Below are 15,640 nucleotides of genomic sequence, written 5' to 3'. Positions count from 1 at the left end.
CGCATATGAGGGGTTCTAAAAATACTTTAGCATAAAGAGCGAGGTGTTTAGGAGGAGATAAATACTTCGCTCTTTATGCTAAAAAATTTTTAAGTAATTTCAACTATTTATTCTACGGCCTTTCTGATTCAGGGGTCATGCTTAAAGAATTGGGACAGAACAAGATTTAGTGTGAAGAGCGAGGTATTAACGAGGGGACCAACCTCCTCATATATATAATCAAAAATATAAGAATATAAAAGTTTGTTACGTAAGCTAATTCTTGAGTTACGTATATTTTTTACTAATAAAAACGTTTGTTAAAAATTAAAAGATCGAGTTGCCTTTTTAAGTAATCGAAAAATTGGAGGGCAACTAATTCACAAACTTTCCGAAATTAAATAAAAAAAACAAGTTTTTTGAAATGAAAATAAGGAGCGACATTAAAACTTAAAACGAACAGAAATTACTCCGTATATGAAAGGGGCTTTTCCTCCTCGACACCCCGCTCCTTGCGCTAAAGTTTGATTCTTTCTCGCAACTCTACTTTTTAAAGCAATAAAAAACTTTAGCGTAAAGAGCGGAACATGTCTGTCAACATAAGAACAGGTCTACGGCTGATAGAAGGAAAAGAAAAGACGAACTAAACAACGGATATTTTGCCTGTATAAAACTACGTGTCTAGAGAAATGAGAAAATAAACCTAAACAAAAAGGAATAAGCCGACGAGAGAGAACAAAACAGAAAGAGAAAAATCTCAAAATGAAGAACATAAGAACAGGTCTACGGCTGATAGAAGGAAAAGAAAAAACGAAGGAAAAGAAAAATTCGAACTTTAGCTTCTAGAGTGAGGTAATGACGAAGGGATGATGCCTCTCGTACATGTAATAATTTCTGTTCGTTTTAAGTTTTAATGTTGCTTCTTACTTTCATTTGAAAAAACTTGTTTTTTATTTTATTTTAAGGCTCTAACACCCACCTATTTATTTGTTATGATTTGCCTTTTCCAAATTGTTCCTGGGAAGTCTTTAAACATTTCTCGTTAACATCCCCCCTCCCCCTTTGTATACAAATGTGCAAGTGAAGAATATTACTTTTTTACTATTCACTTTTTAAAGAAAGCTACCGTTCTTACATGACCCTTTTATTCATAGAATCATTCATTTGACTTTCTGTGAATAATTAACAACGACAGTCGTTTCCATGGCCCCGTACATGCGCCCATCACCCTCTTTGTTTTGCACATTGTTCCATCGATTTCCTCAGAGAACAGTCATATTCCAGTCAAGGAAAATGATTGGTGTTCAGGATACAATTTACTTGTGCAATTTTCGTGTTTCAATTGAGGGCGATTGGTTGTGTTTAAAAGAGCTACCGGAAATTCCCGTTGAACAACTATCAGCACATTATCCACCGCTGCCAGCAATCAAACCGTTGATTTACGGTATTCAACACAGTGATGGAGGTGCACTGCTTTGCGCTTTTGCATGCCGTTTTTCTTTTAGCAGGCTGAAGTTGGTGCAGGGACGCTATTTGAGGGAGGAACAAGGGCAAAACTTTACCCTAGATCTCAGGGAATTGTACAAAACTTTTGAACTAGGAATATAGTGAAAAGTGTGATTTCAGGGTACTGCATATGATTTATCCCCCCTCCAAGTTTTTTTTGAAATGACCCACGTGACCGGTTAATCATTTGCGTGGCCGATAAGAAGCGCGCCTACTTTTGATTGGATAGGGGTTAAATTATTACTTTAACTTTAGTGTTCATCTTACCTGTAAGGTCTGCTATGAAACTTAAAACCAAATTTTGTACTCTGCTTCTTTTAAATGGTCAGTGAGTTATCAGATCAGGTACTAGATTCATTAGAAATGTCCTTAAAACAACGTTCTACGTGTCTCTCCTGGGAAACTCTGTCTCCTGGAATACTCTGTTAAATACCCTTTACTTTTCATCTTCTACGCTTCTATTTATTAGCCTTATTAAAAACAAAAGAAAAGATTTTTGATGTGCCTTGTATACATTTCTGCAATGCTGCGTTGTGTTTCTTTTAAAAATATGGGTTTTAATTTCTTTTCGCTTTGGCTACAATTTTTTCACAGATTCAAATGTTTTTTTGCTTTTTATATATATTTTACAGAAGCTAAATGTTGCGTTGAATAGCTAATGTTCAGAGCTGAGTTCTAAAACTGCAAAAGATATTGAAAATTTCATAGCTGTTCCAAAATTATACTGATGAGAATGAAAAACGAATGATCGTCATTATTGGAAATGCCAAAGACCTTATATTACTATTCTAGCTATGGAAAAATTTGCATAAGAAATCCAATATGATTTAGATCGTTATAATGTTTTCCAGAATTGAAGTTACATTTTGAGTTGGGCCTCTTTGATATTCTATTGTTTTTATCTCTTCTAAGAAGAGAGTTTTGTTTTTCTCTTTTCTTCTGCCTGCAAAGAAAAAAGATTTAAATAATGGTATTTGGGGTTTATAGTTTCCTAAGGTCTTTTGAAAATTAGAGCGGGTTTTAATAAGGTAGGGACTAAACTTGGGATTACAAATATTTTAGTAAATAATTTTTTTCAAAATTTTTTCAAGGATTCTTGGGGTGCTAGGGTCCTTCGTACGAATCGTGGTAAGGGTGGTGGTGAACCTCCTAAACGTTTTGGCAGCTATTAACTTGCTTTGATTAATATTTTCATTATGTTTCAGAACCCGATCCAGTCCAAGTTGAACGAACCAATTTAGTTCACGTCTTTCGACTTGTAGTTAGGCAGCTTTTGGATGCATTCCCATCCGGAAAAACCTTAGACGAGGAGCATGCTCCCCTCCGCCATTTCTTTCTTGTCCTTGAACACATTTTGAAACATGGCTTACGGCCTAGAAAAGTAAGTTCATTTATTGTGTACTAAGTTTCTTGTTATTAGTTGTCAAGTGTTTTTTTCTTTATTAAGCCCCTTAACCTAGGAAACTGTTAATTTACCAAAATATTTTATCACACAGCCAGTTCTGATCTTTCTTTAAATCTAAGTAATCAAATTTTGCTAGGCAATGTGACCTACCCTAGAAGTATTCAATGGAGAAGTTTAAACTTACAATCTACGGTATCTTAAATTCTCAAAGGAAGACGCCATTTTTATTCCTATTATATTTTTTAAAAATAAAGCCCTTAACTTAGGAAACAGTTCATTTATCAAAATATTTTATCATGCTGCCAGTCCTGAGGTTTCTTTAAGACTAATGAACGTGGTTTTGATAGGTAATGTGAACTACTTTATAACTATGGAACGGAGATGTAGTGTAAGATTTCAGTTTGCCTTTTTCAAGTCCGGACTTATAGTCGATGGTATCTTAATTCTCAGAGAAAGACGCCCCTCCATAAAAGATTTCATGTTTGTCAGTAGGTCAGTATTTTCACTATTATTGACCCTAAAAACAGCATGAATTTAGTCAATTCCTCAGAAGAGAATAGAAGGTTTAAGAATATGTAGAATTGCCCTACGTTTGAGCGTCTTCCCCTTAAGAGTTTCCTAGGAAAACTAGGAGATATCAATTATCGTTTTTTGTATATTCGTATACCTCTCTCCCCTGTGATATGATATGATACATAACCCCCCCCCCCACCCAAAAAAAACGCTAAGGCTAAAAAATACTTCCTAGAAGCACATTGCTGTTCAACCTATATTGACTTAGTCCTTCCTAAGTTTTTTTTTTTTTTTTTTTTTTTTTTTAAGAAGCATAGATTTTACAAGTTTCTGAATTCTGTTTGCTTCAAAATAAGTTATAATATATCGTCAGTCGGGTATCAAAAGAATCTAAGTTTTAATTGTAATTAATTTAATTGTAAATTTGTAAATTTGAATTATAATTAATTTAATTGTAAATTTTCGGAAGAGCAAAAAAAAAAACTAAAAACTTTTTTATTTCCCTTTTGATAATCGTAAAACAAAAACAGATTAATATGTATTGATTTACATATCGATCTATTTTTGTTTCATGGTTATCGGAGGGGAGATAAAAATTTTTTTTGAAAATTTACAATTATGGAGATACGTCCTTTTGATACCCGACTTACGATATATTTTCTTTGAAGATTTGGGAAAACCTGTTACATCAGAGGAGACAGACTTAAAGCTATTATGATGATTGTAATTGAACAAAACAGTTTAAGATTGGGCACTTTTGGAGATATTATCGAAAAACATTCTCAGGGACGCCATTGGAGAAGCTCATCTAGAGTGACACATTTGTCCCCATGTTTCCAGGAAATGTTAGGCCTTTGTTCTGTAGATGTTTAGTTTTATACGGGTGAAATATCTGCCGTTTAGTTCGTCTTTTGCTTTCCTTCCACTGGCCGTAGACCCGTTGATTTGTTGTTCATTCTGAGATTTTTCTCTCTTTGTTTTGTTCTCTCTCGTCGGCTTATTGCTTATTGTTTAGGTTTATTCTCTCATTTCTCTAGACACCCTTTGTTCTCTAGACAGCCATTTTTATACAGGTAAAATATCCGCCGTTTAGTTCGTCTTTTCTTTTCCTTCTATCAGCCGTAGACCTGTTCTTTTGTTTCTCATTTTGAAATTTCTTTCTTCCTGTTTTGTTCTCTCTCGTCGGCTTATTGCTTATTGTTTAGGTTTATTCTCTCATTTCTCTAGACACCCTTTGTTCTCTAGACAGCCATTTTTATACAGGAAAAATATCTGTCGTTTAGTTCATCTTTCTTTTCCTTCTGTCAGTCATAGACCTGTTCTTTTGTTCTTCATTTTAAGATTTTTCTCTTTCTGTTTTGTTCTCTCTCGTCGGCTTATTCCTTTTTATGGCACTTGGTATTAACCAAGTGACATATAGCAATCGCCAATTCTGTCGGTCTGTCTGTCGGTCTGTCTGTCGGTCCCGGTTTTGCTACTTTAGGCACTTCCAGGTAAGCTAGGACGATGAAATTTGGCAAGCGTATCAGGGACCGGACCAGATTAAATTAGAAATAGTCGTTTTCCGGATTTGACCATCTGGGGGGGGAGTAGGGGGCCGGTTAATTCGCAAAAATAGAAAAAATGAAGTATTTTTAACTAATGAGTGGGTGATTGGATCTTAATGAAATTTGATATTTGGAATGATATTGTGTCTCAGAACTCTTATTTTAAATCCCGACCGGATCTGATGACATTGAGGGGAGTTGGAGGGGGGAAACCTAAAGTCCCGGTTTTGCTACTTTAGGTACTTCCAGGTAAGCTAGGACGATGAAATTTGGCTAGCGTATCAGGGACCGGACCAGATTAAATTAGAAATAGTCGTTTTCCCGATTCGAACATCTGGGGGGGGGGAGAGTGGGGGGCCGGTTAATTCGGAAAAAATAGAAAAAATGAAGTATTTTTAACTTATGAGCGGGTGATAGGATCTTAATGAAATTTGATGTTTGGAATGATATTGTGTCTCAGAGCTCTTATTTTAAATCCCGACCGGATCTGATGACATTGGGGGGAGTTGGAGGGGGGGAAACCTAAAATCTTGGAAAACACTTAGAGTGGAGGGATCGGGATGAAACTTGATGGGAAAAATAAGCGCAAGTCCCAGATACATGATTGACATAATCGGAACTGATTCGCTCTCTTTGGGGTAGTTGGGGGGGGTAATTCTTAAAAATTAGAAAAAATGAGGTATTTTCAGCTTACGAACGGGTGATTGGATCTCAATGAAATTTGATGTTTAGAAGGATATCGTGTCTTAGAGCTCTTATTTTATAACCAGAACGGATCTGCTCTCTTTGGGGTAGTTGGGGGGGGGGGTGTTAATTCTGAAAAAATAGAAAAAATGAGGTATTTTTAACTTACGAACGGGTGATTGGATCTCCATGAAATTTGATATTTAGAAGGATATCGTGTCTCAAAGCTCTTATTTTAAATCCTGACTGGATCTGGTGACATTGGGGGAAGTTTGGGGTGGGGAAACCTAAAATGATGGAAAACGCTTAGATTGGAGGGATTGGGATGAAACTTGGTTGGAAAAATAAGCAGAAGTCTTGCATACGTGATTTACATAATTGGAACGGATCCGCTCAATTTGGGGGGGGGGGGGGTAATTCTGAAAAATAAGAAAAAATGACGTATTTTTAACTTACGAAGGAGTGATCGGATCTTCATGAAACTTCATATTTAGAAGGACTTGTAACTCAGATATCTTATTTTAAATCTCAACCGGATCAAGCGTAATTGGGGGGGGGGCAGTTGAGGGGACCGGAAATCTTAGAAAATACTTAAAGCGGTGAGATCAGGATGAAACTGGATGGGAATAGAAACCTGTCTAAGATACGTGACTGACATAACTGGACCGGATCTGCTCTCTTTGGTAGAATTGGGGGGGGGGGTATTTTGAAAATTGAGGTATTTGTAACTTACGAAAGGGTGACCAGATCTTAATGAAATTTGATATTTAGAAGGATCTTGTGCTTTAAAGTTCTAATTTCAAATTCCGACCAGATCCTGTGACATTTGGGGGAGTTGGAGGGGGAAACCGGAATTCTTGGAAAACATGAAAATTGGGTATTTTTATCTTACGAATAGATGATCGGATCGTAATGAAATTTGATTTTTAGAAGGAATTCATGTCTCAGAGCTCTTATTTCAAATCCCGACCAGATATTTTGACATTGGGGGGAGTTGGAGGGGGAAATCTTGGAAAAACAATGGAGTGGAGGAATCGGGATGAAGCTTGGTGGATAGAATAAACAAATGTCCTTTATACGTGATTGACAGAATCGTACTGGATTCGCTCTCTTTGGGGGAGTTGGGGGAGGGGTTCAGTGATTTGGCGAGTTCGGTGCTTCTGGACGTGCTAGGGCGATGAAAATTGGTAGGCATGTCAGGCTGCTGCACAATTTGACTTGATAAAGTCGTTTTCCCAGATTCGACCATCTGGGGGGCAAAAGGGAGAGGAAAAATTAGAAAAAATTAGGTATTTATGACTTACGAGTGGGTGATCGGATCTTAATAAATTTTGATATTTAGAAGGACTTTGTGACTCAGAGCTCTTATTTTAAATCTTGACCGGCATTAAGCCTCTTATTTTCCTTTTTAAATCAATCTATTGATTCATAGAATTTTGTTAGAGCTCATACCATATGATCTCTTGGCTCTTAGCTCTTCTCGCCTCGTCACAAGTGCCATATGAGCTCTTAGCTCTTGTTGTTTAGGTTTATTGTCTCATTTCTCTAGACACTCTTTGTTTTCTAGACGCGTAGTTTTATACAGGCAAAATATCCGTCGTTTAGTTCGTTTTTTCTTTTCCTTCTATCAGCCGTAGACCTGTTCTTATGTTCTTCATTTTGAGATTTTTCTCTTTCTGTTTTGTTCTCTCTCGTCGGCTTATTCCTTTTTGTTTAGGTTTATTTTCTCATTTCTCTAGACTCGTAGTTTTATACAGGCAAAATATCCGTTGTTTAGTTCGTCTTTTCTTTTCTTTCTATCAGCCGTAGATGTGTTCTTTTGTTCTTCATTTTGAGATTTTTCTCTTTCTGTTTTGTTCTCTCTCGTCGGCTTATTCCTTTTTGTTTAGGTTATTCTCTCATTTTCTAGACACGCTTTGTTCTCTAGACACGTAGTTTTATACAGGCAAAATATCCGTCGTTTAGCTCTTCTTTTCTTTTCCTTCTATCAGCCGTAGACCTGTTCTTTTGTTCTTCATTTTGAGATTTTTCTCTTTCTGTTTTGTTCTCTCTCGTCGGCTAATTCCTTTTTGTTTAGGTTTATTCTCTCATTTCTCTAGACACCCTTTGTTCTCTAGACGCGTAGTTTTATACAGGCAAAATATCCGTCCTTTAGTTCGTCTTTTCTTTTCCTTCTATCAGTCATAGATCTGTTCTTTTGTTCTTCATTTTGAGATTTTTCTCTTTCTGTTTTGTTCTCTCTCGTCGGCTTATTCCTTTTTGTTTAGGTTTATTCTCTCATTTCTCTAGACACCCTTTGTTCTCTAGACGCGTAGTTTTATACAGGCAAAATATCCGTCGTTTAGTTCGTTTTTTCTTTTCCTTCTATCAGCCGTAGACCTGTTCTTATGTTCTTCATTTTGAGATTTTTCTCTTTCTGTTTTGTTCTCTCTCGTTGGCTTATTCCTTTTTGTTTAGGTTTATTCTCTCATTTCTCTAGACACCCTTTGTTCTCTAGACGCGTAGTTTTATACAGGCAAAATATCCGTCGTTTAGTTCGTTTTTTCTTTTCCTTCTATCAGCCGTAGACCTGTTCTTATGTTCTTCATTTTGAGATTTTTCTCTTTCTGTTTTGTTCTCTCTCGTCGGCTTATTCCTTTTTGTTTAAGTTTATTTTCTCATTTCTCTAGACACGTAGTTTTATACAGGCAAAATATCCGTTGTTTAGTTCGTCTTTTCTTTTCCTTCTATCAGCCGTAGACCTGTTCTTTTGTTCTTCATTTTGAGATTTTTCTCTTTCTGTTTTGTTCTCTCTCGTCGGCTTATTCCTTTTTGTATAGGTTATTCTCTCATTTTTCTAGACACCCTTTGTTCTCTAGACACGTAGTTTTAAATAGGCAAAATATCCGTCGTTTAGCTCGTCTTTTCTTTTCCTTCTATCAGCCGTAGACCTGTTCTTTTGTTCTTCATTTTGAGATTTTTCTCTTTCTGTTTTGTTCTCTCTCGTCGGCTAATTCCTTTTTGTTTAGGTTTATTCTCTCATTTCTCTAGGCACCCTTTGTTCTCTATACACATAGTTTTATACAGGCAAAATATCCGTCGTTTAGTTCGTCTTTTTTTTCCCTTCTATCGACCGTAGACCCGTTGGTTTGTTCTTCATTTTGACATTTTTCTCTCTTTGTTTTGTTCTCTCTCGTCGGCTTATTCCTGTTTATTTAGATTTATTCTCTCATTTCTATATTTTATTGTAGTGAGAAATTTATTTTAATAAATTAATTTGTAAAAAAAATGAAATTTCTGATGTAATATATTTATATTTTAATGCATGATATTTTAAAACATCATTCATCATTAACTCATTCATTCGCTCATTATTGGTTAAATTTTAGTGTGAAGAAAATTCCTTTGAAAACTTTTTGGAGAGTTAATAATAAATTTACAACCTCTTCATGAAGAAAAAGAAGAGCGAGAGATAATTTATGCATGTACTAATTTTTTTTTTGTTTAGTGTTTGGTTGGATTGTCTGGAGCATTGTATTGGCTGTGCTAAGGATTGTTATCAGATTGGTTGAGGATTGTATTGGTTAAAGCTTTTAGATCAGGAGTTAGGTAGTTGGAGAGTTGAGTGAGGACCGAGTTGACAGTTGAGTTATATGGGCTAACGAGAATTAGGTAAAATGGCTTGAGTTAATTGTTAATTATGCTGGTTGAATTGTTGTTTGATTGGTTTAGGGTTGTGTTGGTTAGAATTTGTAGACCAGGAGCTATGTCGTCTGAGAATTGAGTTGGGATCAAGTTAACTGTTGACTTACATGGGATAGTGAGAGTTGAGTATAATAGTTTGAGTTAGTGGGGAGCTGATTTATATGGACTGTCAAAGTCATTTTTTTATATGTTATCTTACCCTAACTGATGCTATTCTATTTTGAAAGAATATTGCCTGGAATTACATAATCCTAGTCTTATTAACAACGTCCTAAGAGTAAATATTATATCTAGATGGTTGACTGATTTCTCGTTCTCCGAATTCTTCTCCTTTAATTGTAAAAAAGAGCTTTTATCGTCTTTTTTTAATCTTATTGCATAACCATGTATAATTTTGTATTATGTTTTGATCTTGTCTTTTACACTTTTTATTTCTTATCCTTAGTTCGTCGTCCTTAAGGACTGGACAGATGCTGTGTTTTCAAAAATTATCGCATTTAGGCTTTTTTCTTTATATATATATTAAAAAAAAACAAAAAAAACAGGTGACGACAGCTTTTAAAACATGAATTTTTTTCTATCCATATTTTCCAAGAATCTATTCTTTTGGTTTTAGATTTATTAACTTTCAAAAAAAAAAAAAAAAGGAAATGTCTGTCCAATCCTTTGGTAGCTAATACAAGCAATTATTTCTTTGAATCTTCCTTGTTTGTGTACAATTCCGAATATCCCCCGTGAAGTGGTTCTATTATTGTTATTTTTATTAGAAATCAGGTGGAATAAGGGTGAAGTCTGAGTTCAGATTTGAGAGGGATCAATGTGGGAGAGGCGAGTGTCCAACCATTTTAGAAGTTTCCTGGAATTCATTTCATATTCAATATTTGATACAATTTTTTATTTTTTTATGATGAGGTAGTCTGACACCCTTTCCTGAATCCTCTTCCTGCCCTCACCCAACCTAAAAATAAAACATTTGAAAAAACTAACTGGCCATTTTAGCTTTTGTTCAATTAGCAAAATTTGCCATTTAGAAATAATAAGACAGCATTATATTATGTGATTTTTATAAAACTACGTTCGTTACTATAGTACGCAAATGCTCTGGGAAGACATTACTCCCCTCCCTAGATTTCCCCCTGCGTCTGGTTTACATGATTAATTTCAGCTTGTTGCTTTTTGAAGAACTCAAAATTACCATTTTCTTCTTGTTTAACAGGGACTACTTGGACCGAAGAGAGAAATATGGGATATATTACAACAAGTTGAGAGACTTTGTCCGACTGCTCAAGATTTAACCACTAGTATTCGAGACCTTCCAACTGTTAGGCAAGTTTATTTGAAATGCTATTTACCAAGCAAGGCCGTGTCCAGGAAATGGGTTTGGGGGTGATTGAGCCCTAACCCCTCTTTAAATATTTGTCTGACTCGTAAAAGCGTAACAAAAATGAATATAAACAAATTTTTGATGTGTTTATTTTTTTGTAAACCCCTCCCCTGAAAAAGTCCTTTTGTACCTCCCCCCATCCGAAAATCGTGGATACGGCCCTGCTACCAAGTAACTATTAAATTGATGAGGCAGCGTATTTGTTCACAGGAATCAAAATGGAGGCAAGCCACCCTTCCATTGCCATTTTATTTTTGACCTTGGATATCCATGACTGGGAGGATTGCAAACATAGTGTTTGAGTGCAGTTTCCTGTAAAAGTAGTTCCCTAAAGTGTCTGTGTTCCAGCCAGGACTGTATCCAAGGGGAAGGGGGCTTCTACTTTGACCTTCTCCCCCTGAAAAGTTCATCCGAATCGGAAATTGGTCATAAAAATCCAGGTAAAAAGAGAATTTAGCCTAAATAACTTAGAAAACTCGAACTCGTAAATTTGTTTTAAAAAGGAAGGTAAAAAAAAAATGCTAGAGAACTCTAGACAAATTTTACGGGAGATAACGACTTTTTCTATTTTTTTTGTACCCCCACAGAAATTATTTTATTGGTAAACTACTCACTCCAGGAAAAAATCCTGAACGCGGCCCTGGTTCTTGCCACCGCAATTAAGTTAAGAATTGAGTCTGTTGCAGAACAGGTTGATATGAATTTGCTATTGCTATTTTATATTTGCTATTTTTGCAAATATTTTTTATATTTTATATTTAATAAAATGTGCAAATGCTTTTGCCTGGATGTAAAAACTAAAAATGTTGTCAAAACGAATGCAATTTCGGTGAATATAACGACTTCACATTGTAAGAGCTCTACGAATATAATGTTTATATTTATCTTATTACAAGGAAAAACGAAAATTAAACTTACTTCCTGAAAATCCTTTCCATTTTGTGTATAAGCATATACAAACTCATTAAAGTTGCTGGAACCGGTATCTAATCGGAGTTGCATCAAACACATTTTTGGATTTTAAGATCCAGTGCCAAATTTTGGCAAATATTTTTTATGGATTTTGCTATATTTCATTAAATAATAAACAAAGATTTATAATACAGCTGTATCTTCCTTAATTACTTTACCTTACATCGCCCTGCTGCTCGAAATTTGGCCCTTGGTATCCGAGACCTCCCAACTATTATGTAAGCTCTCCCCTCAGAGGGAGAGCGTATTCTAATATGAGCGTATTGCTCATATTCTCCTCCGCTCTATCCACACTAAAAGACACCTCAGCTGGAATTTGAAGTTACATAACACAAAACGACACACCAACAGGTTCAGCGTATCAGAATATCCTACTGTAGAGGTTTCAAAGTCCTATCTGCAAGTTTATTTTAAGTTTATTTGAAGTCTCGTTTGCAGAGCCATATTTAAAGCTTTGACGCTCCTAGGCCCAAGCGCTTATGCCGCTCCGTTTCTGCGAGATTTTCAGGGATATCCCTTAAAATTCGGGTATAGTAGAAGCACTGAACTGGTCGCAACTAATGACCCAAAAGTAATGAAAGTGTGGTGGTACTGGCAGCTGCCATTCTCGGGAGAACTCTGACAGTTTATAAGTGGTCACGTAATTTCTGTATTGTTTTATCAACACCGATTGTTTTAATTTAATCATTTCAATTGTTATTATTTAGTTGATCTTTAATTTACTTTCATTTTATCAATTAACTAACAATTTATTAACCATTTCCGTTTATTAACTACGCCCTACCCTTTATTTTAATAAAAAATAAAAATAATTGCAACTATTAAATAGTTTATTTGAAATGCTGCCCTCCTAAAATTTCTGCACCCAGAGCAAGTGCCCCCTCTGCCTCCCCCCATTAACAGAAAAATCACTTTTCCAGGAATGGACAGCATGGCAGTAGAGTGCACCTGGCACTTTGACGATAAATAAAATTAATCCAGTCTGGTTAAGAAAAAAAATCACTCAGTGATAATTTATTGTGCCCTTCGGCATTGTGGGCCCTCGGCATTGTGTGTCCATAGGCCTGGGCCTATTGGTAAATCCATGCCCGATTTTTTGAAGAAAGTTCTTTTGAATAATTTTGAATTTATTGACTGCTTTTCAACAGAAAAGGGTAATGTGTAATATTAAGGATTTTAGTTTTTAGTAATTGAGATATCAAATATTGAACATAAAATTTCCATCCTTATTACTTACTTATATACGGGGCTTATGAAAAAAAGCAAAAAATTAATGCAACAAAATGCTTAACCCTCCTTAGCTCTTGCTTGATGCCCTCATTTTGTTCCGAACCCTCCTCAACCCTTGGTTTATGAGAATTTCCGATTTCACTGGCTATAAATTTGAGGGTACTATTGAAATATAGATGTACAAAAACAAAGCAAGATAATCGCGTATATAGCAAAAGTTGGTCTCATCGCATCTGGTTAAGGTGTGAAACTTACAACATGCGCGTAAAATATGTACTTACTATATTTTTAATAGAGCATTGAATTTATACTGAAGTCTTGAGGATTTTTGATGATTAAAATTTAATTGCCGAAATGAATTCCCTAATATTCTCCAAATGTTCAGAAATTGAAAAGAAATGTTCATGTATCATGTCAATTTATACAAGGGGGGGAGGTGTTGACGGAGGTATGGGCCCTTGAAATATTAAATTAACGTGTTTTTATTTTGGATGTCTTATGTTGCATATTTACCATCAGATTTATAATCAAACACCTCAGAGATGCTTCAATAGTATTCTAGATGAAACAAATTTTGAGGGTGGAAAAGCTTGAAAGAGTACCGGGACTCGGAACTATGGATATGTTGAAATGAATGCTATGTATGACTAAAATATAAGAGACTTTATCCTGCTGTTCAAAATTCAAGCACTAATACTTAAGGCCTTCCCATTGTTTGGCGAGTTAATTTGAACTATATTTCTAGCGAGTTCTTTATAGTAATTTGAACTTATTAGCTGCTTTTTAATTAATGATGCTGATACATAGTGTTAAAAATTTTAATTTTTAGCATACGGTATACTTTCAATTAAGAAAGTTATGTTGGAAGATAAGATATATTAAAACAACAACAAATTTTTTAACTGATCCACAAGAAGGCTCCATGGCCTGTAATGGCCTAAGTTGTATTTAAGGCTTTATCAAGTTTGTTTTAATTGTCCAGAATGATGCAAAAATCATGAATAGGATCAATTTTCAATGTACAAAATTATTTGGTCATTCTTAATTTGTATTTAATGCATTATCAATATATTCTTAATTGTCCAGATTGAAAAAAAAAATATATATAAATAGGATCAAAAATCAAAGCACAAAACTATTTGGTGATTCCTAATTTGTATTTAATTCTTTATCGTGATTGCTTTAGTTGTCCAAATTGATACGAAAATCATAAATAGGATCAAAAATCAAAGCACAAAATTATTTGGTCATTCCTAATTTGTATTTAAAGCATTATCAGTATTGTCTTAATTATCCATATTGACACAAAAATCATAAATAGGATCACAAATCAAAGCCCAAACTATTTGTTCATTACAAATTTGTATTTAATGCTTCATCATGATTGTTTTAGTTTTTCCAAATTGATACGAAAATCATAAATAGGATCAAAAATCAAAGTAAAAAATTATTTGGTCGTTCCTAATTTGTATTTAATGCATGATCAAGGTTTTCCTAATTCTCCAGATTGATACAAAAATCATAAATAGGATCAAAAATTAAAGCACAAAATTATTTGGTCATTCCTAATTTGTATTTAATGTTTTATCATGATTGTCTTAGTTGTCCGGATTAATAAAAAAAAAAAATAAACAGTATAAAAAAAATCGAAGCACAAAACTATTTGTTCATTCCAAAGTTGTATTTAATGCTTCATCATGATTGTTTCAGTTGTCCAAATTGATACAAAACTCATAACTAGGATAAAAAAATCAAGGCACAAAATTATATGGCTATCCCTAATTTGTATTTAATGCTAAATTCAATGCAATATTGTCATAGTTGTCCAGATTGATAAAAAAAAAAAAAATCATAAATAGGACCAACAATCAGAACACAAAATTATTTAGTCGTTCCTAATTTTTATTTAATGCCCTACCAAAATTTTCTTTGTTGTCCAGATTGATACAAAAATCATAAATGAGATTGAATATTAAAGCAAAAAATTATTGGTCATTCCTAATTTGTATTTAATGCTATATCAAGATTGTCTTAGTTGTCCAAATTGACACAAAAATCATAAATAGCACCAAAAACAATGAGAAATGAAATAAAAAAAAGTTTTTCCAACTAAAAGTAATGAGCAACATTAAAACTTGAAACGAACACAAATTGTTACGTATATGAGGGGGTTCGTCCCCTCCTCAATACCTCGTGCTTTACGCTAAAGTATTTTTAGTAATTTCAAAAGAGCTATTTATTGTAATTAAACGGCCTTTGTGATTCAGTGGTCATTCTTATAGAATCGGAACAAAATTCGAACTTTAATGTAAAGAGCGATGTATTGACGAGGGGGCTCATATACGTAATAAAAATACACGAATATAGAAGTTCGTTACGTAAGTTAATTTATAAGTTTCTTATATTTATTATTAATAAAAACGTTCGTAAATAAAATTAAAAGTTCTAGTGGCATTTTTAAGTAGCCAAAAAATTGGAGTGAAAATAGGCCCCCCCCCCCCGCCCTTTTTTCTAAAAACTCGTCCGATCAAAAATTTGAGAAAGCCATTTAGCAAAAAAAAAAAAAAAAAAAAAAAATCAAAAATGAATATGCAAATTTATTTTAAATATTCATGTACGATGAGACAATATAAAAACCTGCATTAATTTAAAAACGTTCATAAATTAAAGAAGAAAGCATGGTTTTTAACTGAAAGTAAGGAGCGGCATTAAAATTTAAAACAAGCAGAAATTATT

At 34.4% G+C, this 15,640-nt stretch overlaps 1 protein-coding gene across 6 annotated transcripts in view; it reads left to right on the top strand.

Moving 5' to 3' along the window:
- The window catches only part of LOC136032309 (RUN and FYVE domain-containing protein 1-like), a gene marked incomplete at its 3' end in the record, with an annotated part of 94,848 nt that overhangs the window by 20,239 nt on the left and 58,969 nt on the right, over nt 1–15,640 (top strand). For 5 of the 6 annotated variants that reach the window (XM_065712598.1, XM_065712599.1, XM_065712600.1 and 2 more), the window contains 2 exon segments: nt 2,691–2,866; nt 10,535–10,644. In XM_065712598.1, the coding sequence (XP_065568670.1) occupies nt 2,691–2,866; nt 10,535–10,644 (286 nt within the window). 6 annotated transcript variants of the gene reach the window in all.

This window comes from Artemia franciscana, chromosome 10 (assembly GCF_032884065.1).
Source record: "Artemia franciscana chromosome 10, ASM3288406v1, whole genome shotgun sequence".
NCBI lineage: Eukaryota > Metazoa > Arthropoda > Branchiopoda > Anostraca > Artemiidae > Artemia > Artemia franciscana.
Note: the sequence above shows the minus strand (reverse complement) of the source record. Positions and strands in the feature narration are given on the sequence as shown.